At 47.1% G+C, this 25,660-nt stretch overlaps 1 protein-coding gene across 3 annotated transcripts in view; it reads left to right on the top strand.

Annotated features, from left to right (window-relative positions):
- Nucleotides 1-1,264: 1,264 nt before the first annotated feature.
- Nucleotides 1,265-25,660, top strand: part of LOC124788123 (selenocysteine lyase-like) — a 164,784-nt gene continuing 140,388 nt past the window's right edge. The window contains exons 1-2 of one of the 3 annotated variants that reach the window (XM_047255254.1): nucleotides 1,265-1,497; nucleotides 2,013-2,235. In XM_047255254.1, coding sequence (XP_047111210.1) covers nucleotides 2,014-2,235 — 222 coding nt within the window. In that variant the 5' untranslated portion in view covers nucleotides 1,265-1,497; nucleotide 2,013. Of the gene's footprint in view, nucleotides 1,602-1,686; nucleotides 1,918-2,012; nucleotides 2,236-25,660 lie in introns of those variants that run through there. The other 2 variants (XM_047255256.1, XM_047255253.1) reach the window with 2 other exon arrangements.

Here is a 25,660-nt window from a genome sequence, read left to right on the forward strand (position 1 = left end):
GAGATGAAAACAAAACAATCCACATCGAATTTTTAATATCCGTGCGTAACGAGCAAATCCAGAGAAATCATTTAACGTCCATGGACAGCAATCTGAGGCACAAACAAAATAACATCAGACATTACATCATTGCTCAAAGCCGACGGGTGGTATCGGACACTAGAATTGACTCCTCTCTATGGTATTTGTGCAAGCCCTTGTGGATAATGATCTAAACTCAATATTGTGATTTACTACGAGAGGCTGATAGCCCCTTTCCCCTAAATCCCTATATGAAGAAAACACGTCTGAAATTACAGTGGGACCCGCTGGAACGTGATCTTCAATTAAGCTTACCAAAACTTCCTTCTTTCGATTGGGTACTACTTTGAACACTACATCGTCACACTGCTGACCTGAAACTACTGCCCTCCAAACCCATAATCCCACCGGAAGTTCCCCCCTGTTATACTACCTTTTGCCAAAATGCGACTTATCAATTTCGACCATAACACCCCCCCCCCCCCCCCAACCCCCCGAACAGCCACCTATATTTCATGCATTCCCTACAAACTTCCCTACAAAAAGAGTACCAATCCACAACTGTAAACTTACTCACACGATATTCATGGACACACAGCCACACAGGATATCCCAAAAACCAACAGTACGTGGTTTTCATAATGTCTCTTAAGGCGAACTTAGATTTTTCGAACCACGTACCTTGTCTAATGGACCGCCACAACCGATCTTTGCTGCAGCGCCGTACGAATAAGTCGTGAGTACGGCGACGAGATACACTTGTGAAGCGCATAATTATGATCGCCGCACTCACGACATCGAACATACTCAGCAATTAGACCACACATTTGCAAAAAACAAATCGTGGCCAACTCGTCTTCGCCCATAGCCTCTCGTAAATCATCATGGTTCATCACAACTGATAAATCCATACCTACAAACGAAAATGAGATTCTAAAAATTGTCCTAAAATAAGAAACTAATAGTCCAAATTACCTCAATATCACTACGAATGAAATTAAGTACCGAATGAATTAGAAACAACCAATAAATGCATACGAAGAATATTTTCAGCAATATGAAGCGATCTCCTTTAAAATCAGATTCAATTATTTTAATGTACAATGATAACGCTTATCCGGAACTCAGAACTGTTTTTTATCTATGGCTCGAAGTGAAGACATTACTATCTATGAGCAATGTACGGACCCGAGACACAGCCCGAGATGAAAGCATATGCGAAAAGAAATGAAAAAAAAAAACAGTCATAAAGCAGAAGCTGTTATACACGGAATTGCTTATGTGGAAGTACATAAGTAATTCACCGTTTTGAAGCACAAAGTAGGCTAGAATGGAAAAGCTTTCGAGCAAGGCCGCGTTTCGAGACGTGGTAATAATTTAATCTATTACGACAGCAATTGCGTTGGCAGCACTGGCAACCACTGGTGCGTGGGTTTGAACTGTCACACGCAAACAAAATCAAAATCGGCTAAAGAAGTAAGTTATGTATTAAAAGTGTAATTGAAATTTGTCGAAATATAGTTACGTCTTACTTGGATTTCACTGAAAGTGACTGATCGGAAGACACGACCGTGAAACAGGTGATATAGTCTTAATTGCCGAGTCATTAACACGCAATTCACTGAAATTCTTACACAATGAAAATTGTTGATATGAGTGATTTGAAGAGTGTCATGCTGCTGTTGAGTTATTATATGTTCTGTGTAAGTGGATCTTGAAGGAAACATGGTTCTGAACTGTTGTCTCGCATTCTACGTAAAGGAAAATGCTACTGCCGGTTCATTGACAGTGAATAACGATGCAGACGAAAGATAAAAATTCAAGAATTTACTGTTTAACAACATTGAATATTATTGCATCCTCAAAATCGTCATATCGATTTGCTGTGTGTGTCATGTAGGGCCTATTTTTGCTTATCGGAAATATTATGTTATTGCTTTGTTAATTAACACAAAGGGTTGTTTTTGTATTGCCACATATTGTGCTTTCAGGATGAATGACATAATTTACATGGACTACAATGCCACGACACCAGTAGCCCCTGAGGTGGTACGTAAAATAACAGATAGCCTCCAAAATGTGTGGGCTAATCCAAGTTCTTCATATCCAGAAGGAATAGCTGCAAAAACAGCTTTGCAATCAGCCAGAAAAGATATAGCTTTGCTCCTTAATTGTGAAGCAGATAACATTGTTTTTACATCTGGTGGTACAGAGGTATGAGAGATCCTAAATACCTTATTCTCTCTGCTGCATAAATGTGTTACCTGTATGCTCAGTTGGAATTGTTTGCTTGCTGTGACAAACATTTCATCAGATTTATGGTCATTTTATAGTATGCAAGTAGTTGTGAAACAAGTAGGCCCAAGTGATAATGAAAAGGCTCAAGTAGATACAGGTAACTCATTTTAATGTATCAGTATTTAGGAAAAACATTTTTATTTTTGCTGTGAATAAAACAAACAAATTTATATTGCCCAGAAATAAACTACATTAACCTTTAATAGTAAGTAAAAATTTTTGTATGTTTAAATAATTAGTTGTTCACATGAAATAATAGAAACTGAATGCTTAAACACAAAGGAAAGACACCTAGATCCATTGGCAGCCGGAATGTACTTACTACAGTTAGTTACACAGTGGATATCACACCTGTCAAGTGCTGTATTCAAGCATGAGGCAGTTGTTAGCTTTTGTGATGATAAAACAGAAAGTTGAAACTTTTTACATTCTTGAAGTTGAAAAACAGTTGCTTTTCTCAAATTCTGTTGCTAATTGTTGAGCATTTTTAATGTAAATGTGAAAGCCTTCTGAAATAATGTGTTATTAATTAATTGGTACATGCATAAAAACTACTACATACCACAGGACCCATAATCACTCAGGGTAATTACAACACAACAAAGGAGTAAACAAAAAGAACTATCGATATCAATTTACATATCTCAACATGTCCCATTAAATTGACATTGACACTCGGTATGAAATCAAAATTTACAGTCACTCTTCCACTTATTTCACAAGGCCACAGCTTCTTACACGTTTCATGTCTGGCATTGCAAAGTGGTTTTTTGAAAGCACCAGCTGACGTTTTCTCAGAAGGAAGATTTTCAGCACAACAACACCTGCTAATAAAGTGCTTACCTTATTCGAACACTGTTTTCCCCCAAAACTTACCAGGGTCAGAGCAAAGTCTACAAAGAAGCCATGGGTTACTCAAGGAATAGAGCTATCATGTAAAACAAAAAGAAAACTGTATCTGTCAATCTGAAACAGTTCCAATGTTGATGCTATAGCACATTACAAGAAATACTGCAAAATATTAGACTGTAATACAGACATCAAAGCAAATATATTACAAGGAAAAGATAGTCATATCAGATAACAAAATAAAGACAATATGGGATATAGTAAAGGAGGAGACTGGTAGAACCAGACATGAAGAGGAACAAATAGCATTAAGAGTAAATGATACATTGGTGACAGATGTGTATTGTGTTGCAGAACTTTTTAACAAACATTTTATAACTGGTACTGAAAAGATGGGGTTGTCAGGTTCGGTAGATGCTGCTATGGAATACCTCAGACCAGACATTTCAAGTAACTTCCATAATACGAATTTGACCATCACTACCCCTGTAGAAATAATGTCCATCATAAAATCTTTAAAATCAAAAACATCTAGTGGGTATGATGAAATATCAACAAAGTTAATTGTTTGTTGTTGTTGTGGTCTTCAGTCCTGAGACTGGTTTGATGCAGCTCTCCATGCTACTCTATCCTGTGCAAGCTTTTTCATCTCCCAGTACCTACTGCAACCTACATCCTTCTGAATCTGCTTAGTGTATTCATCTCTTGGTCTCCCTCTATGATTTTTACCCTCCACGCTGCCCTCCAATACTAAATTGGTGATCCCTTGATGCCTCAGAACATGTCCTACCAACCGATCCCTTCTTCTGGTCAGTAACCAGTTGTTTATAAGTGGAATATTTCCTGAATGGTTGAAATACGCTGAAGTTAAGCTACTGTTTAAGAAGGGAGATAAAGAAATAGCATCAAATTTCCGTCCAATTTCACTGTTGCCAGCATTCTCAAAAATTTTAGAAAAAGCAATGTACAATCGGCTTTATAACGATCTTATCTCAAATAACATACTGTGAAAGTCACAGTTTGGATTTCTAAACGGTTCTGTTGTTGAGAAGGCTATCTACACTTACAGCGAAAACGTGCTTAATTCATTAGACAAAAAACTGCAGGGAACTGGTATATTTTGTGATCTGTCAAAGGCATTTGACTGTGTAAATCACAATGTCCTTTTAAGTAAATTAGAATATCATAGTGCAACAGGAAATGCTGCAAAATGGTTCAAATCTTATATCTCTGGCAGGAAACAAAGGGTGTTATTAGGAAAGAGACATGTATCAAGCTATCGGGCATCATCCAACTGGGAACTAATTACATGTGGGGTCCCACAAGGTTCCATTTTGGGGCCTTTACGTTTTCTTGTGTATATCAAAGACCTTTCATCAGTAACATTACCAGATGCCAAGTTTGTTTTGTTTGCCGATGATACAAACATTGCAATAAATAGCAAATCAAGTGTAGTCTTAGAAGATCAGCTAATAAAATATTTGTACACATTAATAACTGTTTCCTAACCAATTATTTGTCACTAAACTTTGTAAAAACACACTACTTGCAGTTCAGAACTTGTGAGGGGTGTCCCACGAGTATATGCCTAACATACGATGACAATCAGATAGAAGAAGTGGACAGTGTTAAATTCTTGGGATTACAGCTCGATAATAAATTCAGCTGGGAGGAGCACACCACAGGACTGCTGAAGCGTCTTAGCAAATCTCTATTTGCAATGCGAATTGTGTCAGACATAAGGGATATAAAAATGAAAAAGCTGGCATACTATGCTTACTTTCATTCCATAATGTCATATGGGATTATTTTTTGGGGTAATTCATCAAGCCAAGCTAAAGTTTTCTGGGCACAAAAATGTGCAGTAAGAGTTATATGTGGTGTGAACTCAAGAAATCCTGCAGAAGCCTCTTTAGGGAACAAGGGATACTAACTACTGCATCCCAATATATTTATTCCTTAATGAAATTTGTCATTAAAAATATATCACTTTTTCAAACCAACAGCACAGTTCATGGAATCAATACTAGAAATAAGAATAAACCTCACAAGGATGTAAAGTCACTTAGTCGTGTACAAAAAGGTGTGCATTATTCAGGAACACACATTTTCAATAACTTGCCAGCAGCCATAAAAAGCTTAACAGCCAATGAAATTCAGTTTAAGAGAAGCCTAAAGGATTCATTGGTGGCCAACTCCTTCCACTCCATTGATGAATTTCTTAGTAAAACCAAAAGCATTCCACATGGGAAAAATATATTAAAAAAAAGATGCTGTGACTTACCAAACGGGAAAGCGCTGGTAGATAGACACAATAAAAAATACAAAAACACACACAAATATCAAGCTTTCACTGCCGGGATTGGAATGACTCCTTACCCTCTCCCTTAAAACCCACATCCTTTTGTCTTTCCCTCTCCTTCCCTCTTTCCTGTGAAGCAACCGTGGGTTGCGAAAGCTTGTTATTTGTGTTTGTGTGTTTTTTTTATTGTGTGTTTTTTATTGTGTCTATCTACCAGCGCTTATGTAACTTACCAAACAAAAGCGTTGGCATGTTCATAGACACACAAACACACACAAAATTCAAGCTTTCGCAACCAATGGTTGCTTCATCATTAAAGAGGGAAGGAGAGGGAAAGACAAAAGGATGTGGGTTTTAAGGGAGAGGTTAAGGAGTCATTCCAATCCCGGGAGTGGAAAGACTTACCTTAGGGGGAAAAAGGGACAGGTATACACTCGCGCACGTGCGCCCCCCCCCCCCCCCCCCCCCCCCCCCCACACACACACACACACACACACACACACACACACACACACACACACACACACACACACACACACACACACACACACCCGCACATATACAGACGCAGGTAGACATATGTAAGGGCAAAGAGTTTGGGCAGAGATGTCAGTCGAGGCGGAAGTACAGAGGCAAAGATGTTGTTGAGTGACAAGTGATGTACGAGGGGCGGCAATTTGAAATTAGCAGAGGTTGAGGCCTGGTGGGTAACAGGAAGAGAGGATATATTGAAGGGCAAGTTCCCATCTCCGGAGTTCTGATAGGTTGGTGGCAGTGGGAAGTATCCAGATCACCCGGACGGTGTAACACTGTACCAAGATGTGCTGGCCGTGCACCAAGGCATGTTTAGCCACAGGGTGATCCTCATTACCAACAAACACTGCCTGTGTCCGTTCATGCGAATGGACAGTTTGTTGCTGGTCATTCCCACGTAGAAGGCTTCACAGTTAGGCAGGTCAGTTGGTAAATCACGTGGTCCGTGGCTGCTTTCACACGTGGCTCTGCCTTTGATCGTGTGCACCTTCCGGGTTACAGGACTGGAGTAGGTGGTGGTGGGAGGGTGCATGGGACAGGTTTTACACCGTGGGTGGTTACAGGGGTAGGAACCATAGGGTAGGGAAGGTGGTTTGGGGATTTCATAGGGATGAACCAGGAGGTTACGAAGGTGAGGTGGACGGCGGAAAGACACTCTTGGTGTAGTGGGGAGGATTTCGTGAAAGATGGATCTCATTTCAGGGCAGGATTTGAGGAAGTCGTATCCCTGCTGGAGAGCCACATTCAGAGTGTGATCCAGTCCCGGAAAGTATCCTGTCGCAAGTGGGGCACTTTTGGGGTTCTTCTGTGGGAGGTTCTGGTTTTGAGGGGATGACGAAGTGGCTCTGGTTATTTGCTTCTGTACCAGGTTGGAAGGGTAGTTGCAGGATGCGAAAGCTGTTTTCAGGTTGTTGGTGTAATGGTTCAGGGATTCAGGACTGGAGCAGATTCGTTTGCCACGAAGACCTAAGCTGTAGGGAAGAGACCGTTTGATATGGAATGGGTGGCAGCTGTCATAATGGAGCTACTGTTGCTTGTTGGTGGGTTTGATGTGGACGGATGTGTGAAGCTGGCCATTGGACAGATGGAGGTCAATGTCAAGGAAAGTGGCATGGGATTTGGAGTAGAACCATGTGAATCTGATGGAACCAAAGGAGTTGAGGTTGGAGAGGAAATTCTGGAGTTGTTCTTCACTGTGAGTCCAGATCATGAAGATGTCGTCAATAAATCTGTGCCAAACTTTGGGTTGGCAGGCTTGGGTGACCAAGAAGGCTTCCTCTAAGCGACCCATAAATAGGTTGCTGTACGAGGGGGCCATCCTGGTACCCATGGCTGTTCCCTTTAATTGTTGGTATGTCTGGCCTTCAAAAGTGAAGTAGTTGTGAGTTAGGATGAAGCTGGCTAAGGTAATGAGGAAAGAGGTTTTGGGTAGGGTGGCAGGTGATCGGTGTGAAAGGAAGTGTTCCATTGCAGTGAGGCTCTGGACGTGCGGGATATTTGTGTATAGGGAAGTGGCATCAATGGTTACAAGGATGGTTTCTTGGGGTAACAGACTGGGTAAGGATTCCAGGCGTTCAAGAAAGTGGTTGGTGTCTTTGATGAAGGATGGGAGACTGCATGTAATGGGTTGAAGGTGTTGATCTACATAGGCAGAGATACGTTCTGTGGGGGCTTGGTAACCAGCTACAGTGGGGCGGCCGGAATGTTTGGGTTTGTGAATTTTAGGAAGTAGGTAGAAGGCAGGAGTGCGGGGTGTCGGTGGGGTCAGGAGGTTGATGGAGTCAGGTGAAAGGTTGTGTAGAGGGTCTAAGGTTCTGAGGATTCCTTGAAGCTCCGCCCTGGACATCAGGAATGGGATTACCTTGGCAAACTTTGTATGTAGTGTTGTCTGAAAGCTGACATAGTCCCTCAGCCACATACTCCCGACGGTCAAGTACTCCCGACGATCAAGTACCACGGTTGTGGAACCCTTGTCAGCCGGAAGAATGACGATGAATCGGTCAGCTTTCAGATCATGGGTAGCCCGGGCTTCAGCTGTGGTAATGTTGAGAGTAGGATTAAGGTTTCAAGAAAGATTGAGAGGCAATGCTGGAAGTGAGAAATTCCTGGAAGGTTTGGAGAGGGTGATTTTGAGGAAGAGGAGGTGGGTCCCGCTGTGATGGAGGACGGAACTGTTCCAGGCAGGGTTCAATTTGGATAGTGTCTTGACGAGGGCAGTTTGGTTAAATCTGGGAGTGGGGCTGAAGGTGAGACCTTTAGATAGGACAGAGGTTTCGGATTGGGAGAGAGGTTTGGAGGAAAGGTTAACTACTGAATTGGGGTGTTGTGGTTCCGGATTGTGTTGACTAGAATTGACTAGAATTATAAGGTTTTGGGGGGAGTGGAGCTGGACGTGGGAGATTGAGTAGATGGGAGAGTATATATATATTTCTGTCCAAATTCTTTGCCTATACATATGTCTGCTTGTGTCTGTATATGTGCAGATGGATACGTGTGTGTGCGCGAGTGTATACCTGTCCTTTTTCCCCCTAAGGTAAGTCTTTCCGCTCCCGGGATTGGAATGACTCCTTACTCTCTCCCTTAAAACCCACATCCTTTTGTCTTTTCCTCTCCTTCCCTCTTTCCTGATGAAGCAACTGTTGGTTGCAAAAGCTTGAATTTTGTGTGTGTGTTTGTGTTTGTTTGTGTGTCTATCAACATACCAACGCTTTCGTTTGGTAAGCAAAAAAGATGGATTCGTCTATGATGAAGAAGGTGAACTAATTGCCAACACATTGCCTAATAGTGGAATCTATTGTCTGAGTACAATTGAAATTAAACAGTGATACTATACAGAGATAGTGGATTCTTATGGCATCACAGGATAGGACATATGAATTGCAAAAGTATGCTGAAGTTGTCAAAGTTTTCGATGGAACTAAATTAAGATACTGTGATTAAGGATCCCTGTGAGTTGTGAGTCATGGAAAACATTTTCCGGAGTACGTCATCATCTTCCGCTGTCTCCTGTCCTCTTTTGTTTCCATGACAATATTGGATTCCTCTGTGACCAATAGCCAGCACGGTAGCCAGCCTGTTGTGGTGGGGCCATCATGTACCCGTTTGGTGGTAACCCCCTGACAACACAGGGATCGCACTGCTGATGCCTGAGCTGTAAACTCCCCATGTATGCCCAGGAGTAGATACCTGTCTTCATGGGGCATCTGGACCCCAGCAATGGCCATCATGCCAGTTGACCTTTGCTATGGCTGGCTGGCACCCGTGGGGGGAGCCCCTGATCTTAGTGGGTGACATTAGGGCAGATGACCCACAATGAAGCGGATTAAGTTATCTTTTGCTAGTGAGCAAACAGCACCAGCAGTCTCTAAGAAGGGAAAGATTGAATACAGTGCTGTCAGATATGACCTTAAATCATTTCCCTCCCTTGCTACACCATGGGAGGAGCGTAGGGCTACAGAAAGAAGAGAGCCATATTCACCTCGGTTTTTAGTCTGTGACATTAAACCATACATCTCTCTCCCTGTGCGGTGCTTTAAGTGCTGGAAATTCAGGCACATGCCTTCTCGCAGCACTTCCACAGCCCCATGTCGAGACTGCGGACGTCCACTGCACCAAGATACTCCATGTGCGCCTCCTCCCATTTGTATCATCTGTGGAGAGCACCACTCTCCCTGCTCGCCAGAATGCACAGTACTCCCAAAGGAGTGGAAAATCATGGAGTACAAGACTCCAGACCGGTTGAATTACCAAGAGGCTAAGCATAAATTTGAAAGATTACACCACATTCGGTTGACGTCCCTGTATGCTGTAGCTACTTCGCCAACACTGTCCCAAGTACCAGTAGTCCCACAGTATGTGCCATGAACAGTGAGCCCTCCGGGCCGCCAGAATATATCTGCCCCCTTGGCAGCAGGGGGAAAATCTTTCGTTGCTCCCAAAGCACCTACTTTGGGAGCAGTAGCAATACCCCCTCAAACGCAGGGGCTATCAGTTCTGTCCCCTCGGGCAGAAGGGGTTCCTTGGGACTCTCTCTTCCAAGGTCTCCACTAATGCCAAAGCGGACACTCGCTAGTGGCTAAAGGAGCCAAAAGCTGCTGGACGAAGAGCTTCATGGTCTTCCTCCGTGCCTGAAGCTACTTCAGAGAAGTCCTGGCAGCAAGACCCTAAAGAGAAGCGAGAGGGCAAGCAAACAAAGAAGAAGACTTCTAAGAAACAGGACCCTTTGGTGGCTCCAACACTATCACTCCCTACTGGTTTTGTATCTGAGGAAGAGGTGGAGATTTTAGTGTCCCCTGAGGATCTGGATCTCACTGATGCCTCATCCGCAATACGAATGGATACCAGCACTCAGTCGGTGGCAGCAGGTGACCCCGAGGCATAAAGTACCTCCTTGCATGCTTCATGCCTTCCCAGCCTCATGATAACGTCATATTCCAGTGGAATTGCTGCGGTTTTTTCCACCACCTGACTGAGCTATGGCAACTCTTAAGCTTTACACCTGCTTTCTGCATTGCCCTCCAGGTAACCTGGTTCCTGGCAATGCAGACCCTTGCCCTCTGCAGCTATAGAGGATATTACAAGATTCTTAGTGCCTAGGATAGAGTCTCAGGTGGAATTTGCATCTGTGTCCTGAACTTGGTTTGTACTGAACCTGTGCCCCATTGAAGCTGTGGCTGTCAGGGTAAGGACAACACAGAAAATCACTGTCTGCAACGTGTATCTTCCTCCAGATGGTGCAGTACCCCTGAACATATTGGGTGCTCTGATTCATCAACTCCCTAAAGCTTTCTTACTTTCGGGAAATTTTAACACCCATAACCCCTTGTGGAGTGGCACCATGCTTTCTGGCCGAGGTAAAGATGTCGAAAATTTACTGTCTCAACTTGACCTCTGCCTCTTAAATACTGGGGCCCCCACACATTTCAGTGTGGCTCATAGTAGTTACTCACCCATTCATTTATCACTTTGCAGCCCAGGACTTCTCCCATCTGCCCACTGGAGCACCCACAATGACTTGTGTGATAGTGACCATTTCTTCATCTTCCTGTCACTATCCTGGTGTCATACCCACAGATTCCTACCCATATTGGCTTTAAACAAGGCAGACTGGGAAGCTTCCACCTCTGCTGTCAGTGCTGAATCTCCCCCACATGGTGACATTGATGTGGTGGTTGAGAGAGTCACCCAAGACGATCGGTTTTGTGGCAGAAAATGTGATCCCTCGTTCCTTAGGGTGCCCCCGGCAAAAGACAGTACCTTGGTGGTTGCCAGAAATTGCTGAGGCCCTTAGAGCATAGGCGGGCTCTACAGTGACATAAGTGGTACACTTTCCTGAAGCACTTAATAACTTTTAAATGGCTCCATGCCCGCATTCGTCAACTTATAAAAAGATGGAAACAGGAGAGTTGGGAGAGGTATGTGTCGACCACTGGCTGCCATACGTCACCTTCCCAAGTGCGGACAAAGATCAGACATGTTGTTGGGTACCAGACCACAACAGGTGTCCCTGGCATTAACATCAATGGCGTGATATCTACCAATGCCCACGTCTTTGCCGAGCACTGTGCTCAAGCCTCTGCGTCGGAGAATTAACCCCCAGCCTTTCACACCCTCAAACGGCGGATGGAAGGGAAATCCTCTCATTCACTACACATGACAGTGAACCCTATAATGCCCCATTCACAGAGTGGAAGCTCCTCAGCGCCCTTGCACATTGACCCAACCCAGCTCCTGGGCCAGATTGGATCCACAGTCAGATGGTTAAACATCTCTCGTCTGACTACAAGTGACATCTCCTTGTCATCTTCAACCGGATCTGGCGTGATGGCACCTTTCCATTGCAATGGCGGGAAAGCACCATCATTCCAGTGCTCAAACCCAGTAAAAACCTGCTTTATGTGGATAGCTATTGGCCCATCAGCCTCACCAATGTTCTTTGTAAGCTGTTAGGATGTAAGTTGGCGGTTGTGTTGGCTCCTGGAGTCACAGGGCCTACTTGCTCCATGCCAGAGCAGTTTCCATCATGGTCACTATGTCACTGATAATCTTCTGTCGCTTGAGTCTGCCATCCAAACAGCCCCCAATCCAGGTGCCATCTTTTTTGATTTGCAGAAAGCGTATGACACAACCTGACAGCATCGTATCCTTGCCACTTTATATGAGTGGGGTCTCCAGGGCCCACTCCCGATTTTTATTCAAAACTTCCTGTTGCTCCATGCTTTCAATGTCCATGTGGGTGCCTTCCATAGTTCCCCCCATATCCTGGAGAATGGAGTCTCTAAGGGCTTTGTTATTGAGTGTGTGTCTATTTTTAGTGGCTATTAACGGTCTAGCAGCAGCTGTAGGGCTGTCAGTCTCACCTCCTCTGTATGCAGATGACTCCTGCATTTTGTACTGTTGCTCCAGTACTGGTGTTTCTGAGGGGCACCTACAGGTAGCCATCCACAAGGTGCAATCATGGGCTCTAGCCCACAGCTTCTAGTTTCCAGCCGCGAAGTCGTGTCTCATGCACTTCTTTTGGCATCGTACCATTCATCCGGAACCAGAACTTTACCTTAATGACAATCCACTCACAGTAGTGGAGACATATCGATTTTTAGGACTGGTTTTTGACACTCAATTGACTTGGCTTCCTCATCTTCATAAGCTTAAGTGGAAGTGCTGGCAGCACCTCAATGCCCTCCACTGCCTGAGCAACGCCAACTGGGGTGCAGATCGCTCTATGCTGCTGCAGCTCTACAGAGCCCTTGTTCAATTCCGCCTCGACTATGGGAGTGTGGTTTATGGTTCAGTAGTGCCCTCAGTGTACCACTGCGAAGTTCGACTAGCGATATGAGCTTTTAGGATGAGTCCAGTGACCAGCGCACTAGTGGAGTCTCCATTGCAGATCAGATGTGCACAATTGCTCGTCAGTTATTTTGCACACATTTGTAGCTCTCCCAGGTGTCTGAATTACTGTCTCCTTTTCCCAACCCTGGCAGCTCATCTCCCACATTGGCGGCCGGGGTTAGGGCTTAAGATTGTGGGTAACGTCCGATTTCTTCTGTCTGAGCTGGATCCTTCTGCCTACCGCCTCTACTCAAGGTCCATTCACGTACACCTCCATGGCATACACCTGGGCTGAAGCTATGTCTGGACCTTTAACATGGCCCTAAGGTGTCCATTAACCCTGCAGCTCTCCACTGTCACTTCCTTTCGATTCTTGAAATGTCCCAGGGCTCTGAAGTGGTTTACACCAACAACTTGATAGCTGATGGTCATGTTGGCTTTGCCTTTGTTCACAGAGGGCATATTGAACAGCACTCCTTGCCAGATGGCTGCAGTGTTTTCACTGCAGAGCTGGTGCCCATATCTCGTGCTCTTGAGCTCATCTGGTCATGCCCTGGTGAGTCGTTCCGTCTCTGTACTGACTAATTGTGTAGTCTCCAAGCTATCTGCCAGTGGTACCCTCGTCATCCTTTGGTAGTGACCATCCGGGAGTCCATCTATGCCCTGGAATGGTCCAGTCATTCAGTGGTGTTTGTCTGGACCCCAGGACACGTCAGCATCCCAGGCAATGAACTTGCTGACAGGCTGGCCAAACAGGCTGCACGCAAACCGCTTAGGGCGATTGACATTCCTGTAACTGACCTGCATTTCTTATTACGCTGCAAGGTTTTTTGGCTTTGGGAGACAGAATATCATAACAGTACCCACAACAAACTGCGTGTCATTAAGGAGACTACAAATGTGTGGAAGTCTTCCATGCGGGCCTCTCGTAGGGACTCTGTGGTTCTCTGCCAGCTCTGCATTGGCCACACAGGGGTCACCTATGGCTATCTCCTGCTCCGTGAAGACCCATCTCAGTGTTGGTGCGGCACCCAGTTGACAGTGGACCATATTCTGTTGTGCTGTCATTCTTTGGCTGCCCTGTGACGAAATCTTTGTTTACTGGACTTGTTGCCGTTAATTTTGACAACACCTCATCGGCTGATTTAGTTTGATGTTTTATACGTGAGGTTGGGTTTTATGATTTGATCTATGTGTTAGTGCATGTCCATCCCTCTGTGTCCTCCACCCTAGTGCTTTTAGGCTGGATGTTTTAATGTGTTGCAGAGTGGCTGGCTTCTCATTTTTATTCTTGTGGTCAGCCAGCCATGGTAATCTGCTTTCTTGTTTTAACTCTCTACCTGTTTCTTGTGTGTGTCTGTGGTTTTCTTGTCCTCTTTTGTTCCTTGTAGTGTTTGATGCCTTTCTGTTGTTCTTGTGGTTTTTCCTTCCTTTCGGTATTGTGCTCTAAGTCTCGTTTGTCTTGGTTTGTTTTATTCTTTCCCTCGCGATGTTTTAACAGGAACGAGGGACCAATGACCAAGCAGTTTGGTCCCCTTCCCCCACCCCCACCCCCCCCCCCCCCCCATCATCCCAAACCAACCAACAAACTGCCTTATTAAGTAATTCTCTTTTGAATAATGTTCCTTCATTTATGCATAAATTGTTTCAGATAACTTGCTAAATCAAACATAGTTTCCTTCTTCTTTGCCCACACACTGAGGACACTCACTGATTTCTGCTCATCTGCTTCTGATCACTGGCAAAGTAAAACATAATTCTACTCTTCACTGCTGCTCACACTAAGACACCCACCGATGATTGCTTGACTGAGAAGATGCTGCTGTGTCCCTTACCTTAATACTGGACTTCACACTCAACAGTGCACCTGAAAAACTGTGCCCAATGCACATTATTGTCCTCCATTATATATCTTGACACATGAGCATTCTGAAAACAGTAAACCATAACCATGAACTGAAATGTGACAGGGTGCTGTAGTATTCCCTTTCATTACTACCTATTATGTTGTGTCCTGTAATAAATCTTTAATTGTGTAATATGCAGTACTTGTGAAGAAGATTTTAGCTACCTTTTTAAATAAATGTGTTCTAGCAGTTGTTTTAATTTACTGTGGCAGTTAATTATACAAGTTTATCCCCTGGTATGAAATGCTATTTTGAGTTTTGTTTTTCTTGGGCAAATGTTACTCCAGACTAGCCCTTGTTCCATGATTATGAATAGATGTATTAGTGCAGTATTTAGTAGTATTTTCCCTGATATGTACCGCAGATTGCTATATGTATTCATTTGATGCACTGAGGATGCCTAAGTTTTTAAACAGCTCTTTACATTGAGCCCTACTACTGCTTCCAATTGTTATTCTTGTGGCCCCTTTCTGCACTTTAAAAACAATGTCCATGTTTTGTACCTTTGATCCCCAGAAATGAATCAAATAACAAAGAATTGAGTTTGTGTAGGTCACCACAAGAAATTGCCTGTTACAAACTGATGCTAACACCCTATGAGTGTACCACACTGAGACATTATTTTTGCCAGAATCTTTGTATGTTCACTCAGTGTTCGCTGACAATCACTGTTCTTGTCTAAAACCTTTGTGTTTGCTACACCATGTATAGATTTATCATCCATGCTTAAAATGACTGAGTTGCTTCCTCTCTCTGTGCTGAAATGCATACTTTTGGTTTTCTTTATATTCAACATTAATTTATTAGCATACATGCCACCCAATTGTAAACATCCGTGAGGGTTTCATTTACTTTCTCCAATAGGGGTTCTGAAGTTCTCTCATGGACTACAATGTTGCTGTCATTGGCTAAGAGAACTTTTTGTCGATGTCTTACACTGTGTGGAAAGTCATTTATGTATATGAAGAAAAGAATTGGACCCAATACACTACCCTGAGGAATACCTATGTTTATATTCTTGTCTGGCATTTGTTTTACTAAAAAATTATCATCAGCAGATGTATGAACAAACTCCACCTTTTGCCCCCTGTATTCCAAATAGTACTGAAACCACTTGTTTGTTGGCCCTCCTTATGTCTAGGATTCTAGCTTACTCAATAGTTGTCTACAGTAAAGCCTCCAACAAGTTTAAGAAGATGCTACTAACACAATCATCTCTACCACGAGCTTCAAGTACCACTTCCAAGAACTCTGGAGTGGCCAATACTGTACTCTGTCCCTTCTGAAACACAGCTGTACTTCTTTAATGAGGTTGTATTTACTAATGTAAGTGAAATCTATCTCTTATGATTGCTTCAGTTATTTTTTAGAATGAAAACAGCAGTAGTTCTTGGTGCTTTCTGCAATACTCTTCTTAGCCAAGGGTACTACTCATAAATTCTTTAGGTATCCTCGGAAAGCCCCCCCCCTGCGGGTTCGGGGGTAAGAATAGGCCCGCGGTATTCCTGCCTGTCGTAAGAGGCGACTAAAAGGAGTCTCAAACGCTTCGGCCTTCTGTGATGGTCCCCTCTTGGGTTTGACCTCCTTTTTTCTTCCAAATTTCCGTCGTCAGTGCGTGCCATTTGGGGAAGGACACCTTACGTGGTGTTTTTGTATTGGTCCATCATGCTCCACCATCTTGCATGTTACCTATTGTCGTGTGGGGGGGACTACGCCCAACATTTTCTGGGTGGTCTCCTTCTCGCCTTGTGCGCACTCTTCTTCTTAGCGCCTACGACAACTGTGGACCCTTTAAACACCTAAAATCCAGCACGGTAGCCAGTCCGTTGTGGTGGGGTCGTCATGTACCCTCTTGGTGGTAGCCCCCTGACCACGCAGGGATCGCACTACAGATGCCTGAGCTGTTTCCTCCCCATGCATGCCAAGGAGTATGTGCCCATCTTGTCTGGGGCACGGGGACTCCGGGCAACGGGATATCGGCCAGGTACCCGTTGCTTTGGCTGGGTGGCGTCCTTGGGGAGAGCCCTCGTTCGGAGTAGGTGGCATCTGGGCGGATGTGGCGCAATGAAGCGCAATAAATCACATCAAGCTGGTGGTCGCACGGCCACCAGCGTCTCTAAGCGAGGTAGAGTCGACTTCGATGCTGCGCAGTATGACCCTCAGACGTTCCCCTCGTTGGCTGCGCCATGGGAGGGACGCCGATCTAGTGCCAAGCGGGAGCCTTACGTACCGCAATACCTTGTCTGCAGCAGGACTGATGGTGACTCCTTTCTTCCGACGAAGCCTATGTTTTTTGTGGAACACCTGGAGGATAAGTTTGGGGAAGTGGCGGGGTTGTCAAAAATGAGGAATGGGTCCAGCCTCCTCAAGACATCCTCCCCAGCCCAGTCACGAGCGTTGCTCTTGTGTGATAAGCTGGGTGACGTCCCTGTTACCGTCACTCCCCACAGTAGCTTAAATATGGTCCGGGGGATTATTTACCATCGTGACCTCTTGTTGCAATCCGATGACGAGCTGAGAGCCGACTTGGAACGACGTGGTGTGCATTTTGTCCGTCGTGTCCATCGAGGACCCAAGACAAACAGGGTGGCCACCGGTGCCTTTATCTTGGCCTTTGAGGGTGATGTCTTGCCCGAGAAGGTCAAGGTGATGGTTTACCGTTGCGACGTCAAGCCATACGTGCCTCCCCCAATGCGGTGCTTCCAGTGCTGGAAGTTTGGGCATATGTCCTCCCGTTGCCCATCCAGCGCTACATGTCGAGATTGCGGACGCCCCTCTCATCCTGATTCTCCATGTGCACTTCCGCCTGTATGTGTTAACTGTGGGGAGCACCACTCTCCATGCTCGCCGGATTGCCCCGTTCTTCATAAGGAGCGGAAGATCATGGAATTTAAGACCCTGGACCGGCTTACTTATCGAGAGGCTAAACAGAAATATGAAAGGTTGTATCCTGCTTCCCTTCGAACATCTTACGCTGCAGCCACGTTATCGTCGCCCGCACGAGCGACGGTTGTCGCTTCATCTGTGCCGCCTTCAGTGGGCCCTCGGGGCCATGTATCTCTGTCTGCCCCCCTCGTGCCTGGGGGCAAGCCTTCCTCTCATGCTCCCTTAGCAGTTGGGGGCAAACCCTCTTCTGTCGCTCCCCCCAAGCTTACTTCGGGAGTGACATCTGCTCCACAACCGGGAGGCTCGATTCCTCCCCCTCCTTCTCTGGCGGCGTTGCCTCCGCCGGTTCCTCTCTCGCGGAAGGGGTCCCTCGGGGCTCTCCCTTCCTCCGTTTCTTCTCCTTCCCAGCCAGATGTCAGCCAGTGGCTGAAGGTTCCGCCACCTGCTGGTCGTAGGGCTTCTGCGTCGTCGTCAGCCTCCGACGCTCCTTCAGAGAAGCTCTCCCAGCCCTCTCACCCTAAGGGCAGACGCGAGAAGAAGGAACGGAATGTGTCCAAGAAGAAGGACGTTCCGGCGGTTTCAGCACCGCCTGCTGTACATAGTCCTGGCTCCGGGGATGAGGTGGAGATCTTCGCCTCTGCCGCGGATCTCGCCCTCACGGAACCCTTGGGGGCCTCTCCTATGGACTCAGCTGACTCTCCCCCAGTGGCGGCGGTTGGCTCTGAAGCGCTGTCTGCCTCTTAGTCGCATTCACGCCCTCCCAGTCCCTTCCTGCTTCCATTCTCCAATGGAACTGCGGCGGTTATTTCCGCCACCTGCCTGAGCTCCGGATGCTTCTGAGTGATTCCCCTGTTCTCTTCATTGCTCTGCAGGAAACTTGGTTTCCTGCACTGCGGACCCCCGCCTTTCGCGGTTATCGGGGATACTATAAGAACCGTGCTGCCTGTCAACGAGCGTCAGGTGGGGTTTGCCTCTTTGTTCACCACTCTGTCTGTAGCTCGCCAGTACCCCTTCAGACGCCTTTAGAGGCAGTTGCTGCCAGGGTTGAGCTCTCGCCGGCTATTACTGTTTGCTCTGTTTACATTCCTCCGGATGGGGAGCTCCCCCGCCATGTCTTGGCTGCGCTGCTGGCTCAACTCCCGCCACCATTGCTGCTTCTGGGCGATTTCAATGCCCACAATCCTCTATGGGGTGGGACTGTCTCTGATGATCGCGGTCGGGCCGTGGAGCATGTGTTGGCTCAGCTCGACCTTAGCCTCTTGAACACCGGTGCTCCCACGCATTTCAGTGTGGCCCATGGCTCGTTCTCGGCCATCGATCTCTCTATTTGCAGCCCTGGACTTGTCCCATCCCTCCACTGGAGGGTGCATCCTGACCTGTGTGGCAGTGACCATTTTCCCATCTATTTGTCACTGCCACAGTGTCATTCTTCTGGGCGCTTGCCCCGCTGGGCTCTCCACAGGGCTGACTGGCCAGCTTTTACTTCCGCAGTAACCATTGCGTCTCCCCCACAGGGTGACATTGACGAGGTGGTCCGTGTTTTCACTACGTCCATCATTTCGGCGGCCGAGGCTGCCATCCCCCGTTCCTCTGGCCTCCCTCGGCGGAAGGCTGTCCCCTGGTGGTCGCCGGAGATTGCTGAGGCTATTCGCGACTGTAGGCGGGCTCTCCAGCGTCATAGGCGGCACCCGTCTCTGGAGACCCTCATCACCTTTAAGAGGCTCCGTGCCTTCGCCCGTCGTCTTATTGCACGGCGTAAGCAGGAGTGCTGGGAGAGGTACGTCTCCTCCCTGGGCTCCCGTGTCTCGTCCTCGCACGTGTGGTCCCGGATCCGGCGGATTTATGGCTCCCAGACCCCTATGGGTGTCCCTGGGCTCTCCTTGGACGGCGCTGTCTGCACGGACGCTGCCGCCATTGCTGAACGGCTAGCCGCGCACTTCGCTCAGAGCTCTGCGACTGCATCCTATCCCCCCGCCTTTCGCTCTCTAAAGGAGCGAGCCGAGCGGACGCCGTTCTCATTCCACACGCGTCGTTCTGAAACATATAATGCTCCTTTCAGCGAGAGGGAATTCCTCGCCGCCCTCGCCGATTGCCCTGATACAGCACCAGGCCCAGACTGCATCCACGCGCAGATGCTGAAGCATCTCTCCAGGGACTGCCAGAGCCACATTCTCGCGATATTTAATCGCATTTGGAGCGAAGGCGTGTTCCCGTCGCAATGGCGGGAGGGCGTTATTGTCCCCATCTTGAAACCCGGTGCGGACCCACTGGCGGTGGACAGCTATCGTCCCATTACCCTCACCAACGTTTTGTGCAAATTGCTCGAACGTATGGTGGGGCGGCGTTTGTGTTGGGTCCTTGAGTCGCGCGGTCTCCTCACTCCATCCCAGGGTGGCTTCCGTCGGGGCCGGTCTGCCACGGACAATTTGGTGCGGCTGGAATCTGCTATTCGTACGGCCTTCGCCCGACGTCAGCATCTCGTTGCTGTATTTTTCGATCTGCGGAAGGCGTATGACACCACATGGAGGCATCACATCCTCGCCACGTTGTATGAGTGGGGTCTTCGTGGTCGGCTCCCGGCTTTTATTCAAACCTTTCTATTGCACCGCTCTTTCCGGGTGCAAGTCGGTGCCGTCTCTAGTTCTTCTTATACACAGGAAAATGGGGTCCCACAGGGCTCGGTGTTGAGTGTGTCCTTATTCCTAGTGGCCATTAATGGTCTGGCTGCAGCAGTGGGGTCGTCGGTGTCTCCTTCTTTGTATGCCGACGACTTCTGCATCTCATTTAGCTCCACGACTACGGGAGTCGCCGAACGCAGGCTGCAAGTCGCCGTTCCCAAGGCAGCATCATGGGCTCTGACTCATGGCTTTCAGTTCTCTGCTGCCAAGACTCGAGTTATGCACTTCTGCAGGCGTCGGACGGTCCACCCTCATCCTGCACTTTACCTCGACGGCCACCTGCTTGAAGTGGTGGACACTTGCCGCTTCTTGGGACTCGTGTTTGATGCCCGGCTCACATGGGTTCCTCATGTTACTCAGCTGAAGCAAAAATGCTGGCGGCACCTCAACGCCCTCCGCTGCCTTAGCCACACGTCTTGGGGTGCAGATCGCTGCACGCTGCTGCGGTTGTACCGCGCCCTTGTGCAGTCCCGGCTTGATTATGGGAGCCTGGCCTATGGGTCTGCGTCCCCCTCAGTGTTGAAGTTGTTAGACCCCATACACCACTGTGGGGTTAGGCTTACCACTGGCGCTTTTCGCACCAGCCCCGTGGATAGTCTACTGGTGGAGGCCGGGGTTCCCCCGCTGCGGATTCGCCGCAATTGTCTGCTCGTCGACTATGCTGTCCACGTTCATTGCTCGCCAGATCATCCCAATCGTCGCCTGCTTTTCCCTGCTATGGTCCTCCCTCTGCCCGAACGGCGACCTAGGTCTGGGCTTTCCGTCGCTGTCCGGGTTCAGTCCCTGCTGTCGGAATTGGGTTCATTCCCTCTTCCACCTCCCTTCCGGGTCCGTGCACCTACGCCTCCCTGGTGTTTGTCCCGGCCGTCCGTCCGTCTGGACTTGGCACAGGGACCCAAGGACTCGGTTCCGCCTGTGGCCCTCCGTCGCAGTTTTCTTGCGCTCCTCGCCTCATTTCCGGGCTGTGAGCCTGTCTACACTGATGGTTCCCTGGTTGATGGTCGCACTGCCTACGCTTTTGCTCACGCTGCCCATGTTGAACAGCGCTCCTTGCCAGCTGGCTGTAGTGTTTTTACTGCAGAGCTGGTGGCCATCTTGCGCGCTCTTGAGCATATGCGTTCCTGCTCAGGTGCGTCCATCGTCATCTGCAGTGACTCCCTGAGCAGCCTTCAGGCCATCGACCGCTGCTATCCCTCCTCTCCTCTGGTGTCCTCCATTCAGGAAACTGTTTCCGCCATTGCCCGTTCTGGTCGTTTGGTGGTCTTGGTTTGGACGCCCGGTCATGTTGGCATCCCAGGGAACGAATGTGTAGACAGGCTGGCCAAAGGGGCGATAGACGCCCCGGCTTTGGAGATAGGCCTTACGGCTCGCGACCAGCAGCTGGTGTTGCGCCGTAAGGTACTTGGGATGTGGGCTGCTGAGTGGCGTGGCGTGGCATGACAGCCCCGAATAAACTGCGGGCTGTCAAGGGGACGACCGATGTGTGGCGTTCCTCCCTGCGGGCTTCTCGCAGGGACTCGGTAGTCCTGTGTCGGCTGCGCATCGGCCATACATACCTGACGCACGGCCATCTGTTGCGTCAGGAGGATCCCCCCTTGTGTCGGTGTGGGTCCCGGCTGACGGTCGGCCACATTTTGCTGGAGTGTCCTCGACTGCGCACACTCCGGCAATCTTTTAATCTCCCGGGCACTTTGGCTTTGGTTTTATCCGACGATGCCTCCATGGCTGATACCGTTTTAAACTTTATCCGTGGTAGTCCGTTTTATGGTTCGATTTAGGGAGGTCCTGCGCCTTTCCCTTTCTGTGTCTTTTGTCCTTGTGTCTGTTGCTGTTCTGGTGTGCCGTGCGATGGTTGACTCTTTCCCATTTTTGTTCTCGTGGTCAGTCAACCAGTCTCCGGCCATCTTCCTTTCTTCTGTTTCTTCTGTTTCTTTCTGTCTGGTGTTCCTCTGTCCTGTTCTTGTCTGTAGTGTTTGTTGCTGCATTTGTGTTCTTTTAGCGCCTGGGGGGACGTCTCCTCCCCCTTTGGTTTTTACCTGCTCTGTTGCTTTTCGGCTTGCCTGATTTTGGAATGGGGGACTGATGACCTTCGCTGTTTAGCCCCCCTTAAACATCCCAACAACCACCACCACCACCTCGGAAAGCACCTAAACTAACAGAATCATTTATTATTTTTGTTAGTGGGGTTTATATGCTATCCATGCACACCTCCAGAACAAAGACAGGTACCTCATATATTCCTCCTGACTTCATATTTTTTAATTGTTGTGCTACATCTACATCTACATTTATACTCCGCAAGCCACCCAACGGTGTGTGGCGGAGGGCACTTTACGTGCCACTGTCATTACCTCCCTTTCCTGTTCCAGTCGCATATGGTTTGCGGGAAGACTGACTGTCTGAAAGCCTCCGTGCGCGCTCTAATCTCTCTAATTTTACATTCGTGAACTCCTCGGGAGGTATAAGTAGGGGGAAGCAATATATTCAATACCTCATCCAGAAACGCACCCTCTCGAAACCTGGCGAGCAAGCTACACCACGATACAGAGCGCCCCTCTTGCAGAGTCTGCCACTTGAGTTTGTTAAACATCTCCGTAACGCTATCACGGTTACCAAATAACCCTGTGCCGAAACGTGCCGCTCTTCTTTGGATCTTCTCTATCTCCTCCGTCAACCCGATCTGGTACGGATCCCACACTGATGAGCAATACTCAAGTATAGGTCGAACGAGTGTTTTGTAAGCTACCTCCTTTGTTGATGGACTACATTTTCTAAGGACTCTCCCAATGAATCTCAACCTGGTACCCGCCTTACCAACAATTAATTTTATATGATCATTCCACTTCAAATAGTTCCGCACGCATACTCCCAGATATTTTACAGAAGTAACTGCTACCAGTGTTTGTTCCGCTATCATATAATCATACAATAAAGGATCCTTCTTTCTATGTATTCACAATACGTTACATTTGTCTATGTTAAGGGTCAGTTGCCACTCCCTGCACCAAGTGCCTATCTGCTGCAGATCTTCCTGCATTTCGCTACAATTTTCTAATGCTGCAACTTCTCTGTATACTACAGCATCATCCGAGAAATGCCGCATGGGACTTCCGACACTATCTACTAGGTCATTTATATATATTGTGAAAAGCAATGGTCCCATAACACTCCCCTGTGGCACGCCAAAGGTTACTTTAACGTCTGTAGATGTCTCTCCATTGATAACAACATGCTGTGTTCTATTTGCTAAAAACTCTTCAATCCAGCCACGCAGCTGGTCTGATATTCCGTAGGCTCTTACTTTGTTTATCAGGCGACAGTGCGGAACTGTATCGAACGCCTTCCGGAAGTCAAGAAAAATAGCATCTACCTGGGAGCCTGTATCTAATATTTTCTGGGTCTCATGAACAAATAAAGCGAGTTGGGTCTCACACGATCGCTGTTTCCGGAATCCATGTTGATTCCTACATAGTAGATTCTGGGTTTCCAAAAACGACATGATGCTCGAGCAAAAAACATGTTCTAAAATTCTACAACAGATCGACGTCAGAGATATAGGTCTATAGTTTTGCGCATCTGCTCGACGATCCTTCTTGAAGACTGGGATTACCTGTGCTCTTTTCCAATCATTTGGAACCTTCCGTTCCTCTGGAGACTTGCGGTACACGGCTGTTAGAAGGGGGGCAAGTTCTTTCGCGTACTCTGTGTAGAATCGAATTGGTATCCCGTCAGGTCCAGTGGGCTTTCCTCTGTTGAGTGATTCCAGTTGCTTTTCTATTCCTTCGACACTTATTTCGATGTCAGCCATTTTTTTCGTTTGTGCGAGGATTTAGAGAAGGAACTGCAGTGCGGTCTTCCTCTGTGAAACAGCTTTGGAAAAAGGTGTTTAGTATTTCAGCTTTACGCGTGTCATCCTCTGTTTCAATGCCATCATCATCCCGGAGTGTCTGGATATGTTGTTTCGAGCCACTTACTGATTTAACGTAAGACCAGAACTTCGTAGGATTTTCTGTCAAGTCGGTACATAGAATTTTACTTTTGAATTCACTGAACGCTTCACGCATAGCCCTCCTTACGCTAACTTTGACATCGTTTAGCTTCTGTTTGTCTGAGAGGTTTTGGCTGCATTTAAACTTGGAGTGAAGCTCTCTTTGCTTTCGCAGTAGTTTCCTAACTTTGTTGTTGTACCACGGTGGGTTTTTCCCGTCCCTGACAGTTTTACTCGGCACGTACCTGTCTAAAACGCATTTTACGATTGCCTTGAACTTTTTCCATAAACACTCAACATTGTCAGTGTCGGAACAGAAATTTTCGTTTTGATCTGTTAGGTAGTCTGAAATCTGCCTTCTATTACTCTTGCTACACAGATAAACCTTACTCCCTTTTTTTATATTCCTATTTACTTCCATATTCAGGGGTTCTGTAACGGCCTTATGATCACTGATTCCCTGTTCTGCGTTTACAGAGTCGAAAAGTTCGGGTCTGTTTGTTATCAGTAGGTCCAAGATGTTATCTCCATGAGTCGGTCCTCTGTTTAATTGCTCGAGGTAATTTTCGGATAGTGCACTCAGTATAATGTCACTCGACGCTCTGTCCCTACCACCCGTCCTAAACATCTGAGTGTCCCAGTCTATATCTGGTAAATTGAAATCTCCACCTAAGACTATAACATGATGAGAAAATTTATGTGAAATGTATTCCAAATTTTCTCTCAGTTGTTCTGCCACTAATGCTGCTGAGCCGGGAGGTTGGTAAAAGGAGCCAATTATTAACCTAGCTCGGTTGTTGAGTGTAACCTCCACCCATAATAATTCACAGGAACTATCCACTTCTACTTCACTACAGGATAAGCTACTACTAACAGCGACGAACACTCCACCACCGGTTGCATGCAATCTATCCTTTCTAAACACAGTCTGTACCTTTGTAAAAATTTCGGCAGAATTTATCTCTGGCTTCAGCCAGCTTTCTGTACCTATAACGATTTCAGCTTCGGTGCTTTCTATCAGCGCTTGAAGTTCCGGTACTTTACCAACGCAGCTTCGACAGTTTACAATTACAATACCGATTGCTGCTTGGTCCCCGCATGTCCCTACTTTGCCCCGCACCCGTTGAGGCTGGTGCCCTTACTATACTTGCCCAAGGCCATCTAACCTAAAAAACCACCCAGCCCACGCCACACAACCCCTGCTACCCGTGTAGCCGCTTGTTGCATGTAGTGGACTCCTTGACCTATCCAGCGGAACCCGAAACCCCACCACCCTATGGCGCAAGTCGAGGAATCTGCAGCCCACACGGTCACAGAACCGTCTCAGCCTCTGATTCAGACCTTCCACTCGGCTCTGTACCAAAGGTCC

Source organism: Schistocerca piceifrons, chromosome 3 (assembly GCF_021461385.2).
Source record: "Schistocerca piceifrons isolate TAMUIC-IGC-003096 chromosome 3, iqSchPice1.1, whole genome shotgun sequence".
NCBI lineage: Eukaryota > Metazoa > Arthropoda > Insecta > Orthoptera > Acrididae > Schistocerca > Schistocerca piceifrons.